This window comes from Quercus robur, chromosome 8, assembly GCF_932294415.1.
Source record: "Quercus robur chromosome 8, dhQueRobu3.1, whole genome shotgun sequence".
NCBI classification, from domain to species: Eukaryota; Viridiplantae; Streptophyta; class Magnoliopsida; order Fagales; family Fagaceae; genus Quercus; species Quercus robur.
Window position 1 is genome coordinate 14,918,225 of NC_065541.1, and position 27,008 is coordinate 14,945,232.

The 27,008-nt window shown below is 36.6% G+C and overlaps 6 protein-coding genes across 6 annotated transcripts; 2 read left to right on the top strand and 4 right to left on the bottom strand.

Annotated features, from left to right (window-relative positions):
* The first annotated feature begins 376 nt into the window (after positions 1-376).
* On the top strand, positions 377-4,145 carry LOC126694741 (probable galacturonosyltransferase 12). The gene is made up of 6 exons (XM_050391238.1): positions 377-834; positions 1,826-1,881; positions 2,005-2,160; positions 2,530-3,120; positions 3,223-3,525; positions 3,683-4,145. The coding sequence occupies exons 1-6, from the start codon at positions 585-587 to the stop codon at positions 3,965-3,967; spliced, it is 1,641 nt and encodes a 546-aa protein (XP_050247195.1). The 5' UTR covers positions 377-584; the 3' UTR covers positions 3,968-4,145.
* A 332-nt stretch (positions 4,146-4,477) lies between these two features.
* LOC126694742 (uncharacterized) lies at positions 4,478-5,786 on the bottom strand. Its single transcript, XM_050391239.1, has one exon. It carries the CDS (start codon positions 5,702-5,704, stop codon positions 4,685-4,687), a length of 1,020 nt encoding a protein of 339 aa, XP_050247196.1. The 5' UTR covers positions 5,705-5,786; the 3' UTR covers positions 4,478-4,684.
* Positions 5,787-6,158: 372 nt separating this feature from the next.
* On the bottom strand, positions 6,159-9,632 carry LOC126694743 (transcription factor ILR3). Its single transcript, XM_050391240.1, has 5 exons — positions 9,096-9,632; positions 7,784-7,846; positions 7,068-7,145; positions 6,831-6,993; positions 6,159-6,636 (listed from the first exon to the last, which is right to left on the bottom strand). The coding sequence occupies exons 1-5, from the start codon at positions 9,236-9,238 to the stop codon at positions 6,370-6,372; spliced, it is 714 nt and encodes a 237-aa protein (XP_050247197.1). The 5' UTR covers positions 9,239-9,632; the 3' UTR covers positions 6,159-6,369.
* A 1,957-nt stretch (positions 9,633-11,589) lies between these two features.
* LOC126694744 (polycomb group protein FIE1-like) lies at positions 11,590-16,321 on the bottom strand. The gene is made up of 13 exons (XM_050391241.1): positions 15,986-16,321; positions 15,557-15,622; positions 15,293-15,415; positions 14,864-14,944; positions 14,683-14,775; positions 14,446-14,521; positions 13,546-13,625; positions 13,396-13,467; positions 12,899-12,958; positions 12,653-12,749; positions 12,395-12,458; positions 12,233-12,292; positions 11,590-12,109 (listed from the first exon to the last, which is right to left on the bottom strand). Exons 1-13 carry the CDS (start codon positions 16,163-16,165, stop codon positions 12,046-12,048), a joined length of 1,116 nt encoding a protein of 371 aa, XP_050247198.1. The 5' UTR covers positions 16,166-16,321; the 3' UTR covers positions 11,590-12,045.
* A 257-nt stretch (positions 16,322-16,578) lies between these two features.
* LOC126694745 (protein CHLORORESPIRATORY REDUCTION 41, chloroplastic-like) lies at positions 16,579-17,451 on the top strand. Its single transcript, XM_050391242.1, has one exon. The coding sequence runs from the start codon at positions 16,639-16,641 to the stop codon at positions 17,323-17,325; it is 687 nt and encodes a 228-aa protein (XP_050247199.1). The 5' UTR covers positions 16,579-16,638; the 3' UTR covers positions 17,326-17,451.
* Positions 17,452-18,495: 1,044 nt separating this feature from the next.
* Positions 18,496-19,458, bottom strand: LOC126695922 (uncharacterized). The gene has a single exon (XM_050392716.1). It carries the CDS (start codon positions 19,456-19,458, stop codon positions 18,496-18,498), a length of 963 nt encoding a protein of 320 aa, XP_050248673.1.
* Between the last annotated feature and the right edge of the window lie 7,550 nt (positions 19,459-27,008).

The following is a 27,008-nucleotide window of genomic DNA, read 5'->3' on the forward strand; positions in this document are numbered from 1 at the left end:
TGACCAATGCCCCAACCCACGCCAAAAACAAGAGATTAATAAGTCATTTTCCATGTAGAAGCCCCGTTGTGTCAAAGTGTTCAAAGTCCTTGTATGTTAAAAAGACTTCATGTGGAGGCAAAGCCAAGAAACACCAACAACCCCCTCTCATATATAATTTTTTCTCTTTTTTTTTTTTTTTTTTTGCTTTTCTCTTCTCTCTCTCTTTCTCAACTTCCCTCCTTCAAACTGAAGCCAAAACACAAACCCACAAAACAAAGACAGCCTCTTCTCAGTTCTCAGTCCAATGTCTCTTTCTCCTTAACAACCCTTCCTGCACACCCTCTAGCTAAAATAAATAAAAGTCCCTAAATTTTTGACATCTCTAGCCCAAATACTAAGCAAGGTTAGGTAACAGATAGCTACCTTGAACACATATCAAACCCTTACTTCTACAGCATAACCATCACAAGGGTGTTCTTGCAATTCAACTCATATCATCAGCTCCTCTTTCGTTGGTTGCCGAAGGAAATAATAAGCCCGCTTCCCTGACCAACAACTTTATACGTCGGGGTTTTTTTATTCTATTTTTTGGCTTCAGGTGTATGTGTATGTGTCTTTCTTGGTTTTTTGTTTTGGACAAAATGCAGCTTTACATATCTCCAAGTTTGAGGCACATTACAGTGTTTCCGGCCAAAGGGTTTAAAGAATTTATGAAGGTGAAGGTTGGCTCAAGGCGGGTTTCGTATCGAATGCTTTTCTATTCGCTTCTGTTCTTTACATTTCTTCTCCGGTTTGTGTTTGTGTTGACAGCAGTTGACACCATTGATGGAGAAAACAAATGCTCTACCATAGGTACGTACATTCTAAGCCAGTAGCTCACTCGGTTTTGCATAAGCTAGACACTTGCAGCATTGGTATCCTGGTCTTTGAAAAAGTGTGACAAGAAATCTAAGAGAAGCTAACCAAAATTCAAATTCCAATATTAGTGTTAAAACAAAGACAAAGTTAGAACATATAAAGAAAATTTGTTATATTATGGTGTACTATATATTATCCATCTTGGTCTGTTGTGTTATAGGAAGCTCAACCACAAATACAATAGATATAGTATAAGATCTGTACTTCTGTTGTGGTTTGCTTATCTATATGGGTTTTTTTTTTTTTAATAATTATTTTATTGGAAGGTTGGTTTATTGTTTATATGTTTATCACTAAAAGACATAATCATCTAAAGCATGAACAAGTCCCTAGGATTAATGCAGAAGGATGTTTATTCTGCCTAGAAGCTAGAACACCTCGTAACTGACATTTGAGGATATAAAATTTGATAATTTACCCATAAACTGGTATAAAAAATTGGATGATAATCCATTTAGATTAATTATCTATTCAGACATCAGAGTACTCATTAAATTCCAGTTTAAAGTAAATTAATAATTACCTGATAAATTTGAAAGACTCAAGTGGGGAATTCAAATCTTGTAAATCTCAGTCTCTTGCGTTTTGCCGGGAGATCCAGTTTACGTAGACAGACTTGGCTATAACTGTGAATTATCTAGAATACCCCTATGAAAGAATGATTTAATTTGGTATTCAATAATTCAATGGTTCATTCTTAGTCATTTTGTCCATGATATAATTAATAGGTACAATAACACAGAAACATGTGGTCGGTGAAATTGATTCACCCCAAAATAAAATAAAATAAAAGTTGTCGGTGATGATGATAAGGATAAATTTTATTTTATTTTATTTTTTATTTTTTGGGTGCTGAATATTAACAATATTATTATGCTTAATTTCTACACAGTTACTGATGTAATATTATGTTCTAATTGTATAGGATGCCTGGGAAAAAGATTAGGACCAGGTATTTTGGGAAGAAGGTTCGAATCAAATGTAATCTCTGGACCCTTATTTTTGTTTAAAACTGTTCAATTTAGTGTTTTTTTTTCTTTCCCAATTATATAGTATTCATGCTAATTTGGATTATTGATTGAAAATAATTTTGGTATTTGCAAGGTCCCAGAAGTGATATACCAAGTACTAGAAGAGCCCATTGGCATAGATGAATTAAAAGGAAGATCTGATGTTCCTCAATCTTTAGAAGATTTTATGGCTGAGATTAGAAAAGGGAAAACAGACGCAAAGACCTTTGCTTTCAAGCTTAGAGAAATGGTACTGATTTTTTTCATCTCTGTTACACTAGCTCTTTTACTAGTACTAAGAAATTAAATGCTATTCACCAATAAGAAGTGTAGGGGCCATTTGGCAGTGGAAATAAAAACTGTTTTTTGTTCTTTCAATTTTACAAAATGTCAATTTCCTGTGTCTTCAAAATCATAAGCCTATTAATCATTACCAGTGGAATCAAAACCAAAAGTTCTCACAAAATTTATGATCATTTCTGAAAATAGTTTTCAAAGTTATACTATTCACTTTAATTTTCCATCCAATTCAGTCCTTAATTTATGATAACACAGAACACATTCAAGTAATTGACTGTGACTAAGACAGGGTCTCAACTAAAGCTTTTACAAATATCAGGTTACTCTTCTTGAACAAAGAACCCGGACAGCCAAAATCCAAGAGTATTTATATCGCCATGTAGCATCAAGTAGCATACCAAAACAGCTCCACTGCCTTGCACTAAAGCTAGCCAATGAGCACTCCACCAATGCAGCTGCCCGCCTCCAGCTCCCTTCTGCTGAACTCGTCCCGGCCCTTGTTGACAACTCCTACTTTCACTTCGTCCTCGCTTCAGACAATGTGCTAGCTGCATCTGTTGTTGCAAAATCACTTGTCCGAAACTCATTGAGGCCCCAGAAGGTTGTCCTACATATAATCACGGATAGGAAGACTTACTATCCCATGCAGGCATGGTTCTCACTGCATCCTTTGTCTCCTGCCATAATTGAGGTCAAGGCATTGCACCATTTCGATTGGTTTACAAAAGGAAAGGTCCCCGTTTTGGAGGCAATGGAAAAAGATCAACGTGTTCGATCACAATTTAGAGGCGGGTCATCAGCCATTGTGGCAAATAATACTGAAAAGCCTGTTGTCATTGCAGCAAAGTTACAAGCATTGAGTCCTAAATACAATTCTGTGATGAATCACATTAGAATACATCTACCGGAGGTAAAAAGAAAATAGTTAGCTATGGCTTAATTATCATTTCGAAAGTAGACTCATTGTTTATGAAAGCAAAATTGTCATTGCTTTTTTTTTTCTTCTCTGCAGTTGTTCCCCAGCCTAAACAAGGTGGTCTTCCTGGATGACGACATTGTGATTCAAACAGATCTTTCACCACTATGGGACATTGATATGAATGGAAAGGTCAATGGAGCAGTCGAAACTTGCACAGGAGAAGATAAGTTTGTAATGTCAAAGCGGCTGAAGAGCTATTTGAACTTCTCCCATCCTTTGATATCAAAGAATTTCAACCCCAATGAATGTGCATGGGCTTATGGAATGAATATCTTTGATCTAGAGGCATGGAGGAAGACCAACATAAGCCTTACATACCATTACTGGGTTGAACAGGTATATCTCCATCATACACTACCTTGGTTTAAGAACAGAAAAAATCAAAGTAAAGTGATGCTATTCAGTTTTCTAACTTTTTCTTTTAATCCTTGTATTTGAAATTTCCAAACAGTTATATTATAAATAATCCCCAACTTTGTTTTCCTCTATGCAGAACTTGAAATCAGACTTGAGTTTGTGGCAACTAGGGACATTACCTCCTGGACTAATTGCTTTCCATGGTCATGTCCAAGTTATCGATCCCTTTTGGCACATGCTGGGGTTGGGTTACCAGGACAATACAAGCTTTTCTGATGCTGAGAGTGCTGGTGTCATCCATTTTAATGGCAGAGCAAAGCCTTGGCTAGAGATAGCATTCCCAACACTCAGGCCATTGTGGGCTAAGTATATCAACTTTTCTGATAAATTCATCAAGAGCTGTCATATTAGGGCATCCTAGGTTGGATTTTGAGAAAAAAAAATGCTGAGCATATTGATAAAAGTATATCTTTCTGTATATGAAAAAGAAATGAGAGTTCTTTGCTGAAAGAAAGATGATAACAGCAACAGCATCCTGTTTTTGTGAACTCTCATTTGTTGTTTGAAGCTCCCTTCTTACTCTTCCTATTTCTTTCTTATTTTTCTGATCTTCAAAGGTTTCAAATCATAATTTATTTATTCAAAGTTCTTGAAATTTGTATACATATATATTTACACACACAAAAGTATACATATATCCAAGATGCAGGACAGCTCTTTTTGTCTGGCACTTGGACAGAGAAGGAAAGCCTCAATTGTTATTCACCAACCCCCACTTCCCCCCCCCCCCCCCCCCCCCCCCAAAAAAAAAAAAAAAAAAAAAAAAAGAGAGCAAAATAAGAAAATGGGCTGCGAAATAAATTCATCAAAGATGTAATCATTTCTGCCATCTCTAATTCAAGACAATCTCAGAGGCTAAATACACCGAGTCTCAAAACATGATCCCATCATTCTATATTCAAAATGCCAATCCAAGTTTTTGTCATATATCATATAACCAGTAGAGCAACCAATATAGCACATACATTGACATATAAAAGTGGTCAGTAAAAGCACAACTGCGTTCATTCAGGCAATTCAACAAACACTACTTAAAGTTCTCAATTCCTAATCATAGATCAAAACAGAGTTATTTAGCTTACTTCTTTCCAGTTACATTAGAAACCAAACCCCTAAAAAACTTTGCAGACTTTGTAATGGGTGAATTGATTGCCATCAAATTATACAGAACATTCTCAACTTCGCCTATCGATGGCCGCGTCTTGAACCTCATAATCACTTTCAATTCTCCTTCTTCTTCAACAAGAATAGTCCATTTCTCACCACTCACAACCCCATCTCTCACACACTTGAAAACCACACCCTTTCTCTTACTCAAAACCCCTCTAACCTCCAACCCCATAAATGAATAAACCACTTCAAATGACCCCACAAACCCACTCAGCTCACCAAAGTTGCTCTCCTCTTCAAACACCCATTTTGGGTTGAAAATCACCACAGGCTTTGGATAAAAACTCTCGGTAACGGTTTTTATAAATGCCAATTGTGAAGCCTCTGGGGCCAAAAAGACTGCCACGTCAGCAGAGTTCAAAATATTGGTATCAGCATTAGTAACTGAAGAGATGTCAATGTTTTCAATTTGGTTGGCTGAGTTCTGAGTTTGGAAGGCTTTAATTGCAGCTTCTGTTAAGGTAAGGTTAGGCCATAGGATTAACAACTTAACAGGAGAGCCTTTTCTTTTAATGGGTAGGTCTTGAAAGACATTGAAAGCTAGTTGGGATAGTGATGCAGACGAGTCATCAATGACCGGTATTTCAATCCGGAACCTGGGTTGCTTTAGTTTCTTGAGTTTACCAACTAGTTTGGGGTTGTTGAGGGGCTTCTCTAAGGTGGTTGAAAGGCAGGTTTTTGCTTGGAGTATGGCTTCTTCTTTTGAGGTGGGTGGGGTGTAAGAGGAGGATAGTGAGGAGCGGATTGATATGGGTTTGTGGTGTAGAGTTGGGGGAAAGAATGAGACATGGGAATGGTGTTGGTGTAGAAGGATTTGGTGTGAATGAAATGGCAGAGACGTCAATGGAGTTTTTGAGTGTGGAAATGGGGTTGATGGCTTGGCAGTTTTAATGGTTTGTAGATGCAGTTTGAGAAGATTGGAAGCCATTTTGAGGCTTGGAACTGAGTAAAGAAGGCTTGGTGGCTTGAAAAGAAACTAGCTTTCAAAAGCTCTAATCTAGATAAGATTTCCTATCAGAGGATACTAGCCTCACAAGATTTGTAACATAGAAGTTGGTCCCGGTTAGTAACTGTCAACATCCTTATCCACTCCATCATTGTAAGATTTTTTGTCATTGTTGCAACCCCTTTTCCAAACAAAATTTTAGGCTCCATGATAACGCCGTCCTAGGAGGTATTAGCTAACCAATGTGCATCCTAAATTCCTAATAGGCTAATATTTTTACATCTGCTCATCAAGGGTTTTTTTTTTTAGAAAGATCTGCTCATCAGGTTGATTATTCTGATTCAGTATTTTCCACCATCGAGTTTCAGTGAACCTTTTCCTCGATGAGAAAATCAAATGCAACATTATCACGAGGTTCCATCAAACAGGCAAAAAATAAACAAAGATGGCTAGACAAATTTATTAACATTTACATGGTCATTCCAGCATCAATTCATAATAGTAGTTGCAACGCAAATAAAGTCATCCACCAAATCCAGTTAGACCTTAGAAGACTTCGGCAAAAACTAATACAGGCAATAACAATAACAAAATGAATACACTTGTTTGGGTCAAAATGTAACCCAAATCATCGTAGGTTGCCCAACTTAAGCAACTGGTGGGCGAAGTACATGATCCTGTGAGGTGTCCACTGCAGCAGGTGGCATGAACTGCCACATTGCGACTCCAGGGTAACCAATGATAGGCAACAATTTGTTGCCAGAGGCCTGGCCCTGAGCAGCATATGCAGCAGGGATTGCAGGAGGGGGAGCCAAGTAGCTAGGTTGAGCATTCATGGCTTTCATTTGCTGCTCCAACTTCTCTTTTTCTGCCTTTAGCCTCTGCTTCTCATCTCGGAGCTCATTCTTCTCAGCCTACACAAGGTAAAAAGGAACTTTAATATAATTGGCATTAACTGCCTACATCTTTCCTCATCATCTTTTGGACATACCCCTAGTTTCAAGGTAAATCGTAATGTAAATATGAGTACACCATATAGAATATAAACCTTCAGGCAAGCATTTAATTCTCAAAAATTTTCATTTAACAGGAATTAAAATAAATTCACCTTTAATTCTTTGATCTTCTCCTGGAGATTTGAATTTGAATCCTTCAACTTTTGGGCTTCACCCCGTAACTGAGTCACCATTCTGACGGCGTCAATTAAAATAGCAGCCTTGTCCGTTTTAGGAGGCCTTCCAGGCTCCAGAATAGTGCCCAGTTCCACAAACCTAATCATGTCAAACATAAGAACATGCAAAACACACAGGGAGGAGGTTGAGGAGAAAAGAAACCAAGAGAATACTTGTCATTCAGTCTATCCCTACGCAGCTTCTCCCGAGAAGCTTTGGAGCTAGATGCACAGCATGATTCAGATCTACCCCTGTAGCAGGAAATGCAAGAGATAGGTAAGATAAGATCTAATAACAAATTCTTTGGCTATATTCTATAGTTTTCAAACAATGTACAATAGTAAATAAAAAAATATTTGACCCATGTATTAAACTTCTACCGAATCAATTTTTGGACATATTTTATTTTATTACATTATTTAGCTAAGAAATTTAAATGGAAAAAACATCTTTCTAGACGTTGTGCTAATTTTGATGAAAGGATACTGTAAATTGATTGATTAAGCTAAATTACAATCTGGGCTACCTATTGTTACATCATCTTCACTAAAAACTTGTAATGATGCATAAATCATATATCAGTCACATTAAAGTCCCACTTGCAACACTAAACTGTATGGTATTGGCAGCTTGTGACCATAGGCATGCATTTGACTAACTGAAAAACTCGACAAATTTCATTTAATTACTTAAACTCAGGCTTTTGTAAGACTAGCTATGCATCTATTCATTACAAACAGTTGATGAAAATCCTCTTAAAAACACACAGACATAGGGGAACAAAGTTTAAAAGCCTTCACCAAGGATTAGCAAACACAAGCTTTTGTGAGTAGTATAGAACCTTGTTCCATCCATTTAAACCGAGAAGAGAAGAAAGGAAGTTTTGTACCTCTTCTTTGGGCAAGACTCCTTGACGCCATCTGAATCCCCCAACGAGCCATCAATTTCCACACTAGAAATAGATCATATAATCACACAATAACTATAAGAAGGCAGTAACCATACAGATACCCATTGACAAGGTCCTAAAATAAGATCAACCACATGTTGCAGCTTGCAATTACATACAAATTGATTCTTACTCACTAATTAAATGTTTAACATGACTTCTCAGATTATATAAATAACAGCATATCATTCTTCACAGAAACACAAAGCATTAAAATGAAATCATGTAACCTTATTTGTACTGAACAAGGTATTGTAACTTCCAATAAATTCTGTTAAAACACTATCATCTAAAAGAAAAGGATATCATATCCATAGTCTCCAGAACTTTGCTGACCAGCCACTGATACCAAAACCTTTTCAGAACTAAAGTGAGTATTCTGCATTGCATTGGTATCGAGATAGGAAGGAAAAGAACGGTTTATATGGGTATATTGCTACATCTTCAAAGAATCAGGAGGAAAGTGTGATATATAATAGTAAACAAATAGCGTCTGAGTCACTTAGTAACACCCTATTTTTTCTGTTCTAACTTCTGTCAATCAACGAAAACCAATAAGGTCACATAAACACCAATGAGCCACTATATTGAATAAACCCCTTCCATAATTACAAAACAGCTGATTCCACCCTCCGTGGCAATTCAAAGAGTTCCATCTTTGTAATAGCCCCAAAATAACAAAGTTCACATTCTAATAATGATTATAATGCACCCCATCATTTTTCTTTTTTTGATTACAAGATAGAATGCCCCATCACTTAATCCATAGACATATCCCCAAATTTATGGTACAAAAAAGACAATAAAGCTAAGTTTTTCAACATACACACAAAAAGATTTCCCCAAAAAAAAAAAAAAAAAAAAAAAAAAAAGAAAGAAAGTAAAATGGGTAACTAGAAATGTACCAATTGGACTCAAATTAATCATGCAGTAACACCCAAAAAAAAAGTCCAGGCACATGCATAATTACAACAATAATTTCAACCAGTAGTCATTTATGAGCCCCAAAATACCCAGACAATCAATATAATTAATTTTCCCTTAATAGTAATCAAACCCTGAACCATTTCACATGCACAAGACCAAAATCAAACAAAATTACTAATTGTATTAAACCACAAATTCCAATACAAACCAAGAGAACCCAAAAACAAAGAAAGCCCTAAATTGATAACAAGATACAGAACCCCAATCAAAGAAAATTGGGCAAAACCCCAAAATCGAGAGAGGCAAAGAAGAGCTGAGCAAGTACCTAACACTGGAAGAACCATTCAAAGCCTGTACAGGCCAAGTGAAACCCGGGTTAGGAACAGAGAAATTCGCATCGGGAACAGGGATATCGTCCATCAATCCGTAATCGAAGAGCCAATTGGTGTTGTTTTCTGGGGTCACCATTCTTTTGCCGGAAAAAAAAAAACCCTAAATTTTTTTTTCCGGCTAGGGAATTTGGGTTATCCTCGGAAACAAACAGAGGAAGAGGGTAGTTTGGGCGTGTTTGGAGAGAAAAAAAAAGAGAGAGAAAAGCAAATGAGTGTTTTATGTTTTTTTTTTTTTTTTTTTTGGTAAGTTGCGTGGGTATTTGAGGTTTTCGGGAAAAGTGGGAATGAATATGGAAAGTGTTTGTAGGGAAAATCTCAGAAATGGAAAATGTTAATATGGGGTGATTGGTGGCTGGTGGAGTTGGGAATTTGGGATGGGATGGGATTCGTCATCCTTCACCCAGTAAACTCATTTTCTTTTCTTTCCCTCAATTTCTTTTTCCTTTACTTTCCCCTTTTTTTATTTTTATTTTTTTGGGGTTTTTGGGCTTCAATGTTCAAGCCTTTTTTTTTTTTTCTTTTTTTTTTTTTTGCCTAGTCCCAACCGATTGGAACGAAAAGAGAAATGTTAGGCTGAAATTTACGGATTCTTTATGCTCTTTATTTAGTCTAAAAATTTATTGAGTACCTACTTATGGAGTAGGTGATAAGTAGCCCCCTTCTCTTAGAAAATACTATGACTTTTATTATAATAATTGAATTTTGAGAATATTAAGATAAGGTAAATATATATTGTATATTATGTCATTAAATTATTAATTTAGTTAATGGATGCACTTAGAACATTTGTTATTGAATTATTTTTAAAAAATTGTAATACCACTTTTACGGAAATTATAGAAAACCGTCAAAAAATCAATGTCTTTTTTCATTTCTCATAAAAAGCTTTTAAAAATATTTTATAAGCCAATATCCTTCAGGCAACAATTAACTTCTCCCTTAAATTATTTCAAAAAATATATATATTTGCTTTGTCACATATATAGTGTTTAGGACTTCTTTTCTTTTTTTTTTTTTTTTTCTTTTTTCTTTTTTAAGAAAAAGATAAGTGCAATAATATTAATTTCTAAGTTACAAAACTCTTGGCATGGCAAGTAGCTAGAGGTACTTCATGATTTATGAAAAGGTGACCACAGAGATTTGTTGCCTCAACGTGAATCACCATCACTCCATGAAATAAATAGATATTGGACTACAATCTTTATATTCTTCTCAAAAATTAAATAAATAAATAAATAAAAATAAAGAAGAAAGAGAGACTACAATCTTTATAACATACGCATGGGGAATATTTTAGAAAGTTCAGGTTTAACAAAATCTCCTTTTTTTTTTTTTGGTCAAAAGGTTTAACAAAATCTCTAAATTCGATTGGTTTTTATATATTCTTCATATAGATTTTATAAAAGCTGATATTTTAAGTGATACATAAGGCCTAGATCTTAGCTTTCAATTGGGTTCAGTATTTTCACCAGATATAGACGGTTTCTTACTTTCTTAGCCTAGTGGGCCTTTTCTAATAATAAGATAACTTAAATAAAATAAAAGGTATTACCCCAAAAAAAATATATATATATATATATATATATAAATAAAAGGCCTAGTTCACTTTCTTGCGTACGTAATTTTCTCCTATCATAGTCTTACATTTCTTTTTAAGATGAATCATAAGCTTAATTGATTGGACATTAGAGCATGCCTATGCCTATGCCTATGCCTATGCCTTACACACAATGTGGTCCAATAATGCAAAATTATTACTATTTTTTTTTTCTTCCACTAGTTAAATTTGTTGCCATCGAATAAGAAATTTAGAGTTTAAATACCACCTATACCAAAATCAATTGATAGATTTTGGTATCTTAGCCTGATTATAAAAACAATTATCAAATCATGAAATATACGCAAAATGATGAAATTCTATCTTTTTTTTTTTTGAGAAACCTTCTATCCTATTTATGCACACACAAATAAATAAATAAAAAAAGAGAGCAAGATCATAGTCTTTTGTTTGTGTATGAGTGTGAGAGAGGAGAAAATCATATTCTTAATTGAAGTCCAAATTCTTCTGATAAAATAACCAAACTACCTTCAATAAGGATATCCATATCCTGTCCGAAATTGTAATTCTTGTTCAATGAGATACTCAAGACTTCCTTTCTCACTCAATTCCTCTTCTAGCTCTTTTGGTGTTGGTCTCTAAAACCCTACCACCCCTTCCAAAGACTTCCAACGTTTTAAAAGGATCCCAAAGAGAGTGAAAATAGTTGGATTTTCAAGTTTAAATATTCTCAGAGACAAATTGGTGGAAATTACAGTCTCTACTGAGCCAGCTTACTTTTGGGCTTTGATTTATAATTTAGGGTGGATGACCTCAGTCTTTACTGAGCCAGGCCAGCAAACATTTTCACTTCCCACACAAAACAAAACTGAGTAATTTCTTTTTTTGGTATACAATAATCAAAACTAGGTAATACACAAGAATGACAGCAGTCGCAATACAAACATGCTTCTCTTCTTTTAAGATTTGGATAAGGCTTGGCTCTAGTGCTCCAGTGCAGAGAAACCTGAAGCAATGGAGCTAAGCAGAATCCTTAAAATTTATAAGTTAAAGAGTCATCCTCACCTAAATTGCCTCCTCCATTAGTGATGGCACCATGTTTCATAAATGGAACAACTTTAGCTCATAACTGTGACAGCGTGGCTGTGGCTGTTCGGCTGAGGTGAAGGGTTACTACTTACTAGCCAGAATTTCTCTATTCAAGGAACATTTAGGTTCCTCCGAACCCCCACAAAATGTGTTACAATAATATACCAAATTCAGGCCAAATTGGGCAGCCGAAAGATGCATCTTCTAACCCTGCCAATAAACCCACTTAGATAGGCTCAAGAAGTTGCCACAGCATCCCACCGCCAAATAGTCCCGTCCTCACAGCAGCTGAGAATGGTGCTGCAACATACAGAAAGGGAGGTTGCATGTTATACTTTTAACAGTCACTACAGTTGTCATGATCATAAATAATAGTCACATAATCTAAGGCTATAACTAATAGTCTAATATATGTGGGCTGACCTTCCATCAAATGACATGGCAGTTTGTCTAATTGGAGACTTTGATTGAGCATGTGTCAGCCTGAAAGAAGTTAAAAAGAGTAAGAAAACATCATTCATATAGTACAGAAATTGCAACTTTCTTTAACAGAAACTTTAACCAAGACAAGCAAAACCAACCAACCTTGCAATAAGAACAGGGGGGCTGGATTGCAATTCCCAGACAAAAATCTTTCCTTCCCTATTCCCTGGTAGATAAGACCATATAGGATTAGAACTCCACATACTGTAATGCAAAAGCTTGAAGACATAATGCTCAAGTGGATGCAATTACAAGGAATTATATCAGCAATTTCCTGGTTGATGATTCATACAATTTCACATCCATTGACAATAAATCTCATGTTTCTATGCGTGTTTATATTACTAAGCGTTGCATTACCTATAGCAGCTGCATTATAATGAAAATCGCAGGAAAACTTGATGAACCATATATCACAGTCTGGAACAGGGTATTTCTGAAGGATGTCAACTGATCCCTAAACGATAAATGTCAAAAATAAAAAGATAAACTGGGGATTTCACATAATCGATCAATGTCAAGAATAAAATTTTTTGAATAAACTGATGTAGCTTAGATATTCATAAAAGACAATTCATAAGTGCTGGACTGATGACAAATTCTAACCTCCCCAGGAGACTGGTCCTTCACTTTAGGTTCCCATAAAACAATTTCATTGTCAACGCTCTGGAAATGGCAGAATAAGAACATTAGTATGAGCATAGATGACATCACCAAAAAAGCATCTAGAAGCAACTCCAAGTTCTGATGACTCCTAGTACTTTCTACAGTTACATTTGCTCAACAATTTCCAGTTCAAGCCAACTGACAATAGATTAAGAGTTTGACATGTCACTTTTTTGACACTTATCTTTTCATTTGAATACATGTATTAGAGGTTAATATTAACACAAATGAAACACAGTTTATAAAGCAGCAAATGGCATCTCGAGAAGTTATTTAAAGCATCTGACTCCCTGATTTCAGTTTGTCAATCAAAAAAGGCAACACATTTTCAAATCTTTTAATGTTTCAGCCCACATAATTTGTTCCCCCCCCCCCCCCCCCCCCCCTCTTGATTTTGGATTAGCAAACACAAAATGGTGAATCAAGCAATAATTCACCTTTGAGAGGATAAAATCACCGAGCCACCTATTACAGTCAACATAGTTTGAATGAATTGAAGCTGTGAACACCTGAAAAGGGTAAGGTGAACTAAGATACAACGAGAAAAAAAATATTCATCAGTAACAAAAAAAATGGCTGCTACTCACAGGAAACTGAACATATTTTGTGGGGAACTTAGAAGGGAGATCAGTCCATGTGAATGATTTCTCTACGTATGTCCAGAACTCTGAAGCAAGATTATAACAAGACAAAAAATTTTAAAAGAAGTTATAATGATGTTAACTTGCTAAAATTAACTAAACTAGCTGACCTGCCTGGCATTCAATCAAGCAGGCCAACTCTCAAATGAGAACCTGACAACACACCATCTAAAAAGTTCCAATCATTTGACTTGGAACATTTGAACACTAATATGAAGAAATAAAAATGTTCCAAAAAATTCAGGCATAAATAAAATCCATAGACAACTAACAGAGAATTTTTTGTGCAAATCATAAGTGTCCTAAACTGATTGAATTATACGAAGAAAGAAAAATGTTCCAATAAACACTTATGGCACAAATAAATCTATACACAACCGATGGAGAACTTTTAGTGCAAATGATAAGTGCTCTATACTGATTGTTTTCTAAACAAGCTTTTTCCAAAAATTTGTACTTGTATTCCTAGAATCCAACATTTTTGGAAAAACCAATGCTTTTAACACTTTAATCCAAGATACAGGTCACTTAAGACATTTCATAAAGAATATAATTATCACCCCCATAACATCCTAGAGCAACATTAATGGCTTACCAGAAGATATGATGCACTACATAGACTGTTACACTCAATATGATCGGTATTAATATAATTTGTGATCGTTGTTTATAATTTTTAATGTTAATTATTCTGTGATGCATATTTTTTTTTTCATCTATTCAAATTGGTGTGTCAAACAGTGTTTTAAATCAGACAATCCATCTAAGCAGTCCAATGTTCCAATTTTGTTCAATAACTGTTTCTTTTTTAAATAAATTGCAAGAAAAACAACAGTAATGCCTTACCTTTCATTGACCAGATCTTAACAGTGTTGTCCATGCCACAACTTGCAATGCGATATATGTCTGAAGGATGAAAGTCCTACATAGCCAAAATAGTGTTTGTATAATCCTTTAAAAGTCCTTATTTTGCAACATGAGCTACAGTCAAATAGTGAATAAAGAACTCAAGGGTTTTTTAGTTTTTCCCCCTATATCAACTTCATAGGGAGGAGGCCGTTACTCTTTCTATCCTTCACTCACCACACTCAATACTTCATTACGATGACCCCCAGCTCCAGAAAATATCAAAATGCAAATGCCAGTATGGACATTCCATATGCGAACTGATTCATCCTGGTCACAGTTGAATATTAGTAATAATTATAAAACAAAAAGGTAGGAAAAAAAATGGGTAGAAAAAAGAGAATTTTATGATTCATACTTTGCTTGCAGATACCACCAGTGATGGCTTTAGTGGTTGAGTCCTGATTTCATTTATAGAATCCCCGTGGCCAACAAAACTCTGCACGACACAAGCATGTCACAGGGCAAAACAAGAATTATTTATAATACTATATTTCAGAATTACACAGTTATATACCCATGAATAAGTATAACCATAAAATAGTATTTTATGACTTTCAACCAAATTTAAAACTATATATATATATATATATATCTTAACTGTATATGAATAGTGCCAATGCGAGAGGCAGAAGGGTATGTATATAGCCTAGATAGGGTGTGACAAATAACAAAAGCCAACTTGGGTTCATCTCTAGGCAACCGAAATGTACGCCCTATTTTTAGAGCTGCTTTTGTTCTATAACTACTACCCAAAAAAAAGTCTCAAATTCAGGAAATAAGAAACCTTGTGTATTTTCTCGCTGCCGGCATCAATGACACGGAGTATACCATTGAGTCCTCCAGCCACTACAAAAGGCATACCATCAATGCTGCATGCCCATGTCACAGTGTAGAAAGACTCATCCTTCTGATCTACAAAACACATTGAATTCATATCGGTTTTTTACATATGAACACATTGAACAGTCATTCATTAGAAAAATAAGAATCAAAGATAGCTATCAACAAAAATTATGTCATTCATCAATGGACAGTTGTCTCCACATACATCTTCATCAACATAAGACTGCAAGACAGCAATGACACCCCCTTCAAGACATTGGTATACAGTCACCTGTGGAAACAAACATCAAAAATTACAACTACAATTACACCAAAATAAATAAATTTTGTAACTTGTACATGTTCCACCAAAAATTATGTCCTTAATAACAAATGGGTCTCCACCATATTGATATAAAAATTGTTACTTTTATATGTCCCACCTAAAAATAAGTCCTTAATAATAAATGGGTCTCTTCAAAAATATAACTTTAACCAACACTCTAACATTTGCAACATATAGTGCACTTAAACTAGCACAATAACACAAAGAACAAAAGTATAAAGCTACAAGTATATATGTCACACAAAATGTCAATATAACCAAAACCCAGAAGAGAAAATGGATATATATAGTAAAAAAGGGAAGACGGACCCGATTGCCGCCAACAGTGGCGAAGACGTTGAAGTGGCGAGAGTCGATGAAGTTGAAAACGACAGCGTATAAGGGGCGCTTGCCTTCTTGGAGTCTGTTGGTGACTCTGTAGTCTCGCTTCTTTGATGGGGTCGGCAACCCCATCACTGGCTCGCTCCCAATGGTGAACTTTCCTGACATCACTCTCTCTCTCACCAAATTTGCTTCAACAAATTCTCAGAATATAGCAATCACACACCGTGATTAGTGAGAATTTAAGAAATGTATGTAGATTAAACCCACTTCAATCAGCCCCAGAACACTACTAATAAATGTCAAAGAAACCCCAAAAATACATTTTCTATAGCCATTTATATATAACACAATTTTGGGCTATGGGCCGGGCTGTGTTGGATTAGGCTATTTTTCAACTTAACCCAACCCAATATATGATAGTTCTGAAAACCAACCCATCAAATTTTGTCTCATCATTCCTACAATCAAGAGTTGTGTGTGTGATTACAATTGATCTTTGTCCTTAAAACTAAATTACTGATAATGATATTTGTTCTCTCTTGTTGAGTTTAAAACTTTTTTTTTAAATATATGTGAAGCCAAATTGCCTTACCTGGTTTCTTAACTTGGTTCCATTTGCTTCCACATTGGCATGAGGCATGGCCTCCACAGTCCTTCACTTCCTATCTCATCCAATTCTAAACCCTCTTCATCTAAACCACCTTGTCCCAAGCCTAAACCCCCAAGCCTCCACTAACTCATCACAGTCAGTACTCGTCTATAATATCCCACACAGAAAGCACTTCTTCATCAAATGCACTTCTGAGTCTAACTCTACCCCTCTGCCTGAGCCTGATTTCCCATACCCAACTCCAATTTCTGATACCAACAACAAAGCAGAGACTTTCCCTATTGAAAGGCGAAGAAAGTCTGAGATAATCCATGACAGGGAGTCCAGAACTGGGCTAGTACAACCTGAGCCACCCAACTTTGAGATTGGTTGGAAGAGAAGCAAAGAGATCAAATTGGATAAGCCAAAAGGGTATGTCATAGCTGACTTTCTAGAGAAGTTGGAGGATCTAATGGGGAAAGAATTTGGCTCCACGGAGCTGCTAGCAAAAGCTGGAGAAATTGTGGCTGAAAGAGCTAGAGAGGAAGCACAAGTGTTGAGTGATAAAGGAGAAGTGGAGGAGAGGATGATGACTGAGTTGTTCAGAGTGTTGAGACTAATGGAGATGGATTTGGCTATGGTAAAAGCTGCAGTGAAGGAAGAGACATTGGGTGAAAGGCTTGAGCAGGCAAAGGCACGCTGCAGACAAGCTATACTTGTAGCTCTCTCCTTTTGAAAGGCTCATATACGTAGAGGATTTGAACAATTGATTTATATCTTCTTTATAAGAATTAGCAACATTCACAAGGTCTTGTTTATTTGGAGATATGGGGTTTAAATAAGAAACTCAGTTCTTGTGACTTCTTAATTAGACTCAAGTAATTAGCTTTAAGTCAAAAACTCAAAAATCAAGCTTGCATTCAAGCTGCATTATCAACAGCAATACCCTTATGCTTGTTCTATACTTAAATTAGTCAACTAATTCAAATTAGCCATCCAAGAAAGCTAACAAGTTTTTTTAATTTATTCTAATTTTGTTCTACCTGCTATGAATGAAATTAGAAATGGTTATACAAAAAGTTGAAAATCAACACCGTATAGAGAGATCTACATTTGAAAGTAAAAAAGCACTTCCATATGTACTTCCAGCTTTTTAAGTGATGTACTAATGACAAAGGACCACCATTATAAGACATGGAAAAGTTGATGATCACTAATTAAGATGGTTTATTGATTTTTCAACTTATTTCTGTATACTTAAGCAACACCCTGTCGACAGAGGAAGTTATTTCCGTCTTGCACTCTTCCTTAATTTAAGATGGTAAACCTAGTCCATATAAGAGGTTTCTTGACAAATCTCATGAAATCACCAAAGCGCATCATAGCAGATCATATAATTAGAATAAACATTTTGAAAATAAGATCTGAGTCAAGATATCTAGAACTGCTATCACCAATATTGGTTCCTCTCATGTTACTGTTAACATAGGGATGGAAATTAATAAAGGTAGCAATTTTGGTTTCCCTCATCGAGAAAGAACAAATATGAAATTAAACGATGACAATTGGAAAGTAGTAACAAAATTAATATAATTGTAATTTATTATTTAAGAGTTGAATGACACAATTCCTTATATTTGGCATATCTCAAATATTGATAAACCTCAATTGTCTCTCTCTGCTGCAAACTGTCTAACTAGCATTAACCATGAAAGTTCGTAATAATGTGTCTGAATAAAAAATTATATGATATCAATGAGAGCATTCAAATAATAGTCTTTAAATTTTACAAACCAAATAAGAAATTAAGACATTCCAAACTCCAAAGTATCCAAATACAACTAATGAGAGCAGTTCATAAAAAAGGAAAAAAAAAAAAAACTAAAGGAAAAAAATTGCAAGATGATCATTGTTGATCGAGTTTGCTACGGCAATTAGGACAGGTGTTGTGCATCTGGAGCCATGCAAGTAGACAATATTGGTGATATATATGAGAGCAGTTCATACGAATGAGCTTATCCCCTGCTTGTGGCTCCTCCAAACATATACTGCAATAAAAACCCACATCAAATCCTTGCTTTTGTTGACTGCTGCCAACAACAAAGCTGCCATTTTCGACCAACTTATCATTGGCACTTGTTGATGCATCCTCCTTACTGTCAAACAGACTGAAATTTGGGCTCACCGAGCCATGGTAAGTTGGTTCATGTTCGTGATCGTCGCTGAACTGGCTGGGTACATGTTCATCATCATCACTGGACAGGCTGAGTTCATGTAACCGGCTGGGTACATGTTCATGATCGAACAGGCTGGGTGGTGCATGTTCATCATCATCACTGGATACATGTTCATGATCATCATTGAACCGGCTGGGTCCATGATCATGATCGAACAGGTTGGGTGGTGCATGTTCATCATCATCACTGGATACATCATCACTGAACCGGCTGAATGATGATGGGAGTCTTGAGGATGAGAATGAAGCCTCACGGTCGGTTGGTTCACGTTCATGACGACTGAATGATGATGGGAGTATTGATGGGAGCAATGAGAATAAGAATGAAGCCTCGCTTTCATTTAACAGACGGGATGATGATGATGGGAGTCTTGAGGATGAGAATGAAGCCCCACGGTCACTTAACCAGCCACGGTCCGCTGGTTCACGTTCATGATGACTGAATGATGATGGGAGTATTGATGGGAGTAATGAGAATAAGAATGAAGCCTCGCTTTCATTAAGCACACGGGATGATGACAATGGGAGTCTTGAGGCTGAGAATGAAGCCCCATGATCACTTAACAAGCCACGGTTGGTTGGTTCATCATTGAACCGACTGTATGATAATGGGGGACTGAAATTTGGGATCATGGTTAGTTTGATCAATAACTTGACGAGTCTGTAGAATTTTGAAAATTTGTTGATTACTGTTTTTTTTTTTTTTTTAAATAATTACATCATGCTGCTAACTCGCCGTTCGAACATTTTTTCCCTAATTAAACTACAAAACTTTTGACAGATTACTGTGTTTTTGAGGGAGAAGAAAACAGAGACTATTGCTGTTTATATATAATTTGTATATGAAATTGTAACTATATAATTTGTTTTGGAATGGGAGAGGGAGACGTATGTAAACTCTCAAGTGTTTACACGACACTCCCAATTCTTCAACTAAAATCAACAACTCAACAGTCCTCATTCTACTAAAATCAACTACTGTAGTGTAGAGGTACAAGTGTGTCAAAATATGCCAATTAGATTAACCTTGACCCACTCGTTTGGAAAAGTTTAACTTAAATTTTGGATTTCTATTGGTTTTAAATTTAACTTACATTATTAGTTTTTCTATTTTGTGATTGAGAGATTGATCTCATGGTTATTGATGGCATCTACTGAGTAGGAGCTTATATTGGTTTTGCTGTTGCATCAATAATGAAGTATTAAAATTATTGAGAATATCGTTAAATCGCTAAATTTCAACAGAAAAAATATCAACATTCTTTTTATTTGTTACAAATGTAATGTTTAGCAATATTTTCTAAATTAGAAGTTCAAAAACCACATTGTCCCTCATGTCAAAGTAAAATTGTGATATTTGTAAAAATTCGTGTATTTTTTTTTTTTTTTTGGTCTCTAAAATTTGTTCTAAGTTTGATTTATGTTCCACTAATTTAGAATTAAATTTTGTCACTAAAAAGCTTTAAAAAAAAATACAAAATCTATTATACAATATACAGATGGAGTACTAGCGTGGTTTGTAAAAAATCTAAGTTGATTTGAAAATAATTTCATAAAACATGAATGGAAAAATGAAATCATAGCTTTTTAAAATTTTCAAGAATGAAATTGTAACTGTAGGGACACGATTATTTAACGGCCCAAGAATGTCGTTGGGCTCGCACATGAAAGATCCCTCACAATATGAGTTATAGAGAGTGAGCTTAAAAAACTTGCTAAATTTCAACAGAAAAAATATCAACATTCTTTTTATTTGTTACAAATGTAATGTTTAGCAATATTTTCTAAATTAGAAGTTCAAAAACCACATTGTCACTCGTGTCAAAGTAAAATTGTGATATTTGTAAAAATTCGTGTATTTTTTTTTTTTTTTGGTCTCTAAAATTTGTTCTAAGTTTGATTTATGTTCCACTAATTTAGAATTAAATTTTGTCACTAAAAAGCTTTAAAAAAAAATACAAAATCTATTATACAATATACAGATGGAGTACTAGCGTGGTTTGTAAAAAATCTAAGTTGATTTGAAAATAATTTCATAAAACATGAATGGAAAAATGAAATCATAGCTTTTTAAAATTTTCAAGAATGAAATTGTAACTGTAGGGACACGATTATTTAACGGCCCAAGAATGTCGTTGGGCTCGCACATGAAAGATCCCTCACAATATGAGTTATAGAGAGTGAGCTTAAAAAACTTGACTTTGATCATGGGGCGATGATCCGGACCTGATTTTAGGGGAACTCAGGTAACAAAGGGTTCAGCCTGAACTTCCAAGCTCTACAGCTTCGTAGCCTGAGGGATTGGACTCCTCGGACTTAGTCCGAGGAGCGTTAGGTTCTTCCCCCCCCCCCCCCCCCTCTCTCTTTCTTCTGGCTTTCGTTTCCTTTTATACTCATATGCCTCCTTCCCTTTAGGGTCCACGTGTGAGCTTTTTCTTCGGGCAGAAGACTTGTCCTATCCATCCCGACCTCCAGTGGTTGGGAGTAGACGTAAAGGTTGAATAGCTTGGTCAAAAATAGGGGTTTGTCAGGCACAGAGTTCCCTACTACAGTATGAGTAGTCTTTTCACTTATCCTATCCGTGCATTAAACTCTTCCTTGACAATAGGTCTCCTCAGATCAGGCCTTGGGCCTTAATATAGGGCGGGCCTGGGCCATGAATTTTCTGACCCACAATAGCCCCTCAAAATCCTGCTGCCCGACTTTTAGTTGGGGAGGAGGGTTTTGGTGACTTTGGGCCCACATCATGACTCGTTCAAATTCTGCATGGGAGACGTGCCAAGTCAGGAGTCATCCCTTCGTTCGCGAGTACCCTGAAGTTTTAGCAATCGAAGCGCGTCTTCCCGAGGATCTTGAGATCCTACGGTTGTGGATGGTGTGGGAAATTGAGCCAAAGCTGCCTTGTCTGCAGCGCGTCTTAGGAATCTGCTCAAATTAAACTAAATGGCCCTTCCTTACCCTTTATATAAGTAGGACAAGTGGTTGTTCTCCTGGCATATAAACCCTTCCGCTCTCTTCAGAATCATAACCCTTTGTCCATATCCAGTTCCCTCCTCCGGTGTCATCTTCTCTTTGCGCCGTATGTTTGAGGCTTGGGTGGAGATGGAGGAACTTCACCCGCCACAAAGACGCCGAACCCTTCCGAGACGCAAAGTGATGTGGCCTGGGCAGGGGAGGCACAGATTTAAGGTGTCTTCCCGCTTAGACATGGTGGGGACGGTATTGTCCCCTTTTTTAGTCAAAATTCGAAGCAGGTTCTGGTCACGCCAGATTTGTGGTGTGTCAGGAGAAAGATTTTCCGCCATCAGCGCCGTCTGCCTTGTTGCAGGCAAATTTTGGTGTAGGCTCCTTAACTTCCGTTCCCAACACCTTCTCTTCAACGATGTGGGCCTTAAGTTGGGCTCCCTACACCTTTTCTTCGGCTGCGCTAGCCCAAAGCTGGGCGCTCTCTGCACCTTTTCTTCAACGGTGCAGGTCCCATGCTGGGTTCTTTTACTGCCTGAGTTATGGGTATGTAAAAGTGTTGAGGAATAACAAAGTCTTAAAGCAGCAGCCAACCTCTCATCTGTACTACCTCCTCGGCTTTATCTTATTCTCTTATACTGCCTCTTCAGCTTTATCCTATTCTCTTGTAACTTTCTTTTCGATTATGTACTTAGCTTTAATATGAGCTGACCCCAACTTTTCATTGTAAGCTGTACTATTTCTTTGTTTTAATAAAAAGGGAAGTTTATTTATTTGTTTTGAATATTTTTCTTTTTTTTTGCAATATTACTTTGTGAATGGGTGTGCTCCATGTGTGTTTTTTCTTCGATGATATTTAGGGCAAGAAAACTTTAAAACAGAATCTAACTAATTTTAATTTACCGGCATTACCAGGCATAATAACGATAATTCACCGTAAATTAAACTTAGGAAACTAACCGAGATAACAGCTGAATATTCTGTAATAAGTGCGAGGCGACCATCCGAGAACGATAAATTCTAAATAATTCATCCGAGGGGGCAACCGAGCAGTAAGGGACTCCGGTTGTGTTTTTGGTAACATATTGCTCTATATTGCATCAATCCCTTTGGTACTGAGGATCCGAGAGTTGACTTGAGAATCCATGTAGTTTAGGAGTTAACCCCATAGTTAATGGAGAGTTCTCCTCGGAGGGATTCTAAGGTCCATGCAACGTAGTTTTTTCTTTGAAGTAGTTGGTTTCCCCCTAGGCTTGAGTCCGAGGACCATGCAAGGCCTTGGTTCTGTCCAAAACTTTTTTGAGTGCTTGGTTTCCCCATAGGCTTGAGTCCGAGAACCATGCAAGGCCTTGGTTCTGTCCAAAACTTGTGTTTGAGTACTTGGTTTCCCCATAGGCTTGGGTCCAAGGACCATGCAAGGCCTTGGTTCTGTCCAAAACTTTTTTTGAGTACTTGGTTTCCCCATAGGCTTGAGTCCGAGGACTATGCAAGGCCTTGGTTCTGTCCAAAACTTGTGTTTGAGTACTTGGTTTTCCCATAGGCTTGGGTCCGAGGGCCATGCAAGGTCTTGGTTCTGTCCAAAACTTGTGTTTGAGTACTTGGTTTCCCCATAGGCTTGGGTCCGAGGACCATGCAAGGCCTTGGTTCTGTCCAAAACTTTTTGAGTACTTGGTTTCCCCATAGGCTTGGGTCCGAGGACCATGCAAGGCCTTGGTTCTGTCCAAAACTTTTTTGAGTACTTGGTTTCCCCATAGGCTTGGGTCCGAGGACCATGCAAGGCCTTGGTTCTGTCCAAAACTTGTGTTTGAGTACTTGGTTTCCCCATAGGTTTGGGTGTGAGGACCATGCAAGGCCTTGGTTCTGTCCAAAACTTTTTTGAGTACTTGGTTTCCCCATAGGCTTGAGTCCGAGGACCATGCAAGGCCTTGGTTCTGTCCAAAACTTGTGTTTGAGTACTTGGTTTCCCCATAGGCTTGGGTCCGAGGACCATGCAAGGCCTTGGTTCTGTCCAAAACTTTTTGAGTACTCGGTTTCCCCATAGGCTTGGGTCCGAGGACCATGCAAGGCCTTGGTTCTGTCCAAAACTTTTTTGAGTACTTGGTTTCCCCATAGGCTTGAGTCCGAGGACCATGCAAGGCCTTGGTTCTGTTCAAAACTTGTGTTTGAGTACTTGGTTTCCCCATAGGCTTGGGTCCGAGGACCATGCAAGGCCTTGGTTCTGTCCAAAACTTTTTTGAGTACTTGGTTTCCCCATAGGCTTGAGTCCGAGGACCATGCAAGGCCTTGGTTCTGTCCAAAACTTTTTTAAGTACTTGGTTTCCCCATAGGCTTGGGTCCGAGAACCATGCAAGGCCTTGGTTCTGTTCAAAACTTTTTTTGAGTACTTGGTTTCCCCATAGGCTTGAGTCCGAGGACCATGCAAGGCCTTAGTTCTGTCCAAAACTTTTTTTTTGAGTACTTGTTTGTACTTATTTGCTTTTTCGCAGGTCAGCCCCTTGACCATGGCGGGGAGAGTTGGCTTGAGGCCGGAAGCCCCTAGAGCTGCCCGTGCCGTTGGCACTGCAGGACGTAGCCCCTGGCAGAAGTTTATGCCGGAACAACAACTGCATGTCACCGGAGATGGGGGAAAACCCGCGAATCTCTGCTTGCTAGAAAGTTGACTCAAACGCCACCTGCGCCAACGCGCAAGCCTTCCCACAGACGGCGCCAATTGTAGGGACACGATTATTTAACGGCCCAAGAATGTCGTTGGGCTCGCACATGAAAGATCCCTCACAATATGAGTTATAGAGAGTGGGCTTAAAAGGCTTGCCTTTGATCACGGGGCGATGATCCGGACCTGATTTTAGGGGAACTCAGGTAACAAAGGGTTCAGCCTGAACTTCCAAGCTCTACAGCTTCTTAGCCTGAGGGATTGGACTCCTCGGACTTAGTCCGAGGAGCGTTAGGTTCTTCCCCCCCCCCCCCCCCCTCTCTTTCTTCTGGCTTTCGTTTCCTTTTATACTCGTATGCCTCCTTCCCTTTAGGGTCCACGTGTGAGCTTTTTCTTCGGGCAGAAGACTTGTCCTATCCGTCCCGACCTCCAGTGGTTGGGAGTAGACGTAAAGGTTGAATAGCTTGGTCAAAAATAGGGGCTTGTCAGGCACAGAGTTCCCTACTACAGTATGAGTAGTCTTTTCACTTATCCTATCCGTGCATTAAACTCTTCCTTGACAATAGGTCTCCTCAAATCAGGCCTTGGGCCTTGATATAGGGCGGTCCTGGGCCATGAATTTTCTGACCCACAATAACTATATAAATTTACAATAGGAAAATTGTAACTAAATGATGAAATCAACTCAAGCACTAATGTCAATAAAATAAAATAAAATACTATATTCCCATAAATTAGCGATATATTTTTAATAGATTTTTATAATGAATAAATTTTAGTAACGTTAAAAACAAAAAAAAACAAAAAAAAAAAAAAAACAGAAAATAGACCATTTTTTCTTATAAAATTGGAGCAATCTAAGAAGTGCAATTTACATATTCTACTAAATGATTTTACCTAAATTGTTTTTCCTTTGATCCTTTCACGGTATTGTTTTAAAAAAACCAAATTAAAATATCATACTTAAACCCATTTTTTAATTACTTCGCAAATGGCGAAGTGGGAGCTGGTATATAATATATACCTCCCACAAATCACAACCAGTTTATGGATTGAAATTGAATAGATAATCGATTGCAACAACATGCACATGGGCAACATTTTAGAAAGTTGAAGTTCATGTCATATGCCCAATAATTTCTTTAACTAGTGTGTAGCTCCGTGTATATACACGGGTATAATTAAAATAATCACAATTATACGATTCAAATTATACCTTTTTATAAAAGATGTTCAAATTATACATAATATTAGTTTACATTTTTAAATCATATATTTCTAAAATATGTGATGATTTCTCATATTATATATATGTGTGTGTGTGTGTGTGTGTGTGTTTGTGTGATTTAGAATTAACTGGTTTTAGACTCTTTAAGATTTGTGTGATTTAGAATTAATTGGTTTTAGACTCTTTGATTTTTGCACCGAATAATTCACTTATCACAAAAATTAAAAACTTAGATGGACACATAGTAGAAAATTGAGAATCCAATTAAAATTTAATTGGATTTTCTCTAAGTTTTGGTTATATATATATATATATATATATGGTATAGGTGTTCACAAATTACAGGGATAGAGAAATCTTATAAAATTCTCCTATGTCTTTTTATTAAATATGAATTTTGAAAATCTAATTGTTGGATTACATTTTCTTTATGTTCTTAACACACATGTCAAATTTCGTTCAAATCATATGTTATTTACTATTTGATCAATAAAAAAAATTATACTTAATTTTATACCACAAAAACTTAAATCTAAATATTTGATTCATGACATAATTATTATATTTAATCTTTTTGAAATTTAATTTACAAGCATGAAAAATATGATAAAAACATACAATCCAACAATTATGTTTTCAAAATTTACATCAAATAAAAAGTCATAAGAAGAGTTTAAAAGTTTAAAGAGAATTGCTTTCCTTGCTTACAGAGCTTTCTTAATGGATAGATCTTATAAAAGTTTGATCGTTGCAAGCATAACTGCAAGCAATTGGTTTTAGCTTTCAATTGATCATATGAAATTTAAGTGATGCATAAAGCCACTAGCTCTTAGCTTTCAATTGGTCTTTTTTCTTTACCAAATAAAGAATTTCTTTTTTCCTTACTTTTGTTGATTGCTGCAAATAACTTGTTGATGCACCCTCTTCAGGTGAAGATGATGAGGATGACCATGAAGATGAAGATGAAAATGAGGATGAGCAGTTCATACGAATGAGATAATCCCCTACTTATGGTTCCTCACTATCACTGAAACAATACACCTAGTCCATAAAATCCACAAGTGAATCAACATCGTCAGTTGGTTCATGTCCATGATCATCATGGTTAGTTTGATCAATAACTTGTTCCATATGGTGGCAGTGGAACTCCAATTCAACCACAATGGAATAGCCAAAAGAGACAAGGTTGAATTTTGAAAAATTCTTGATGTCTAAGAATGACTATTTTTTAAGAGAGAAGAAAGCAAGAAAAACAAAACATAGTACTGTGATAAAGCTGCCTTTTTGTGTTTTCCTTTTTGAGAGAGGGAGACCTATACAATTATGACAAGCGTGTGT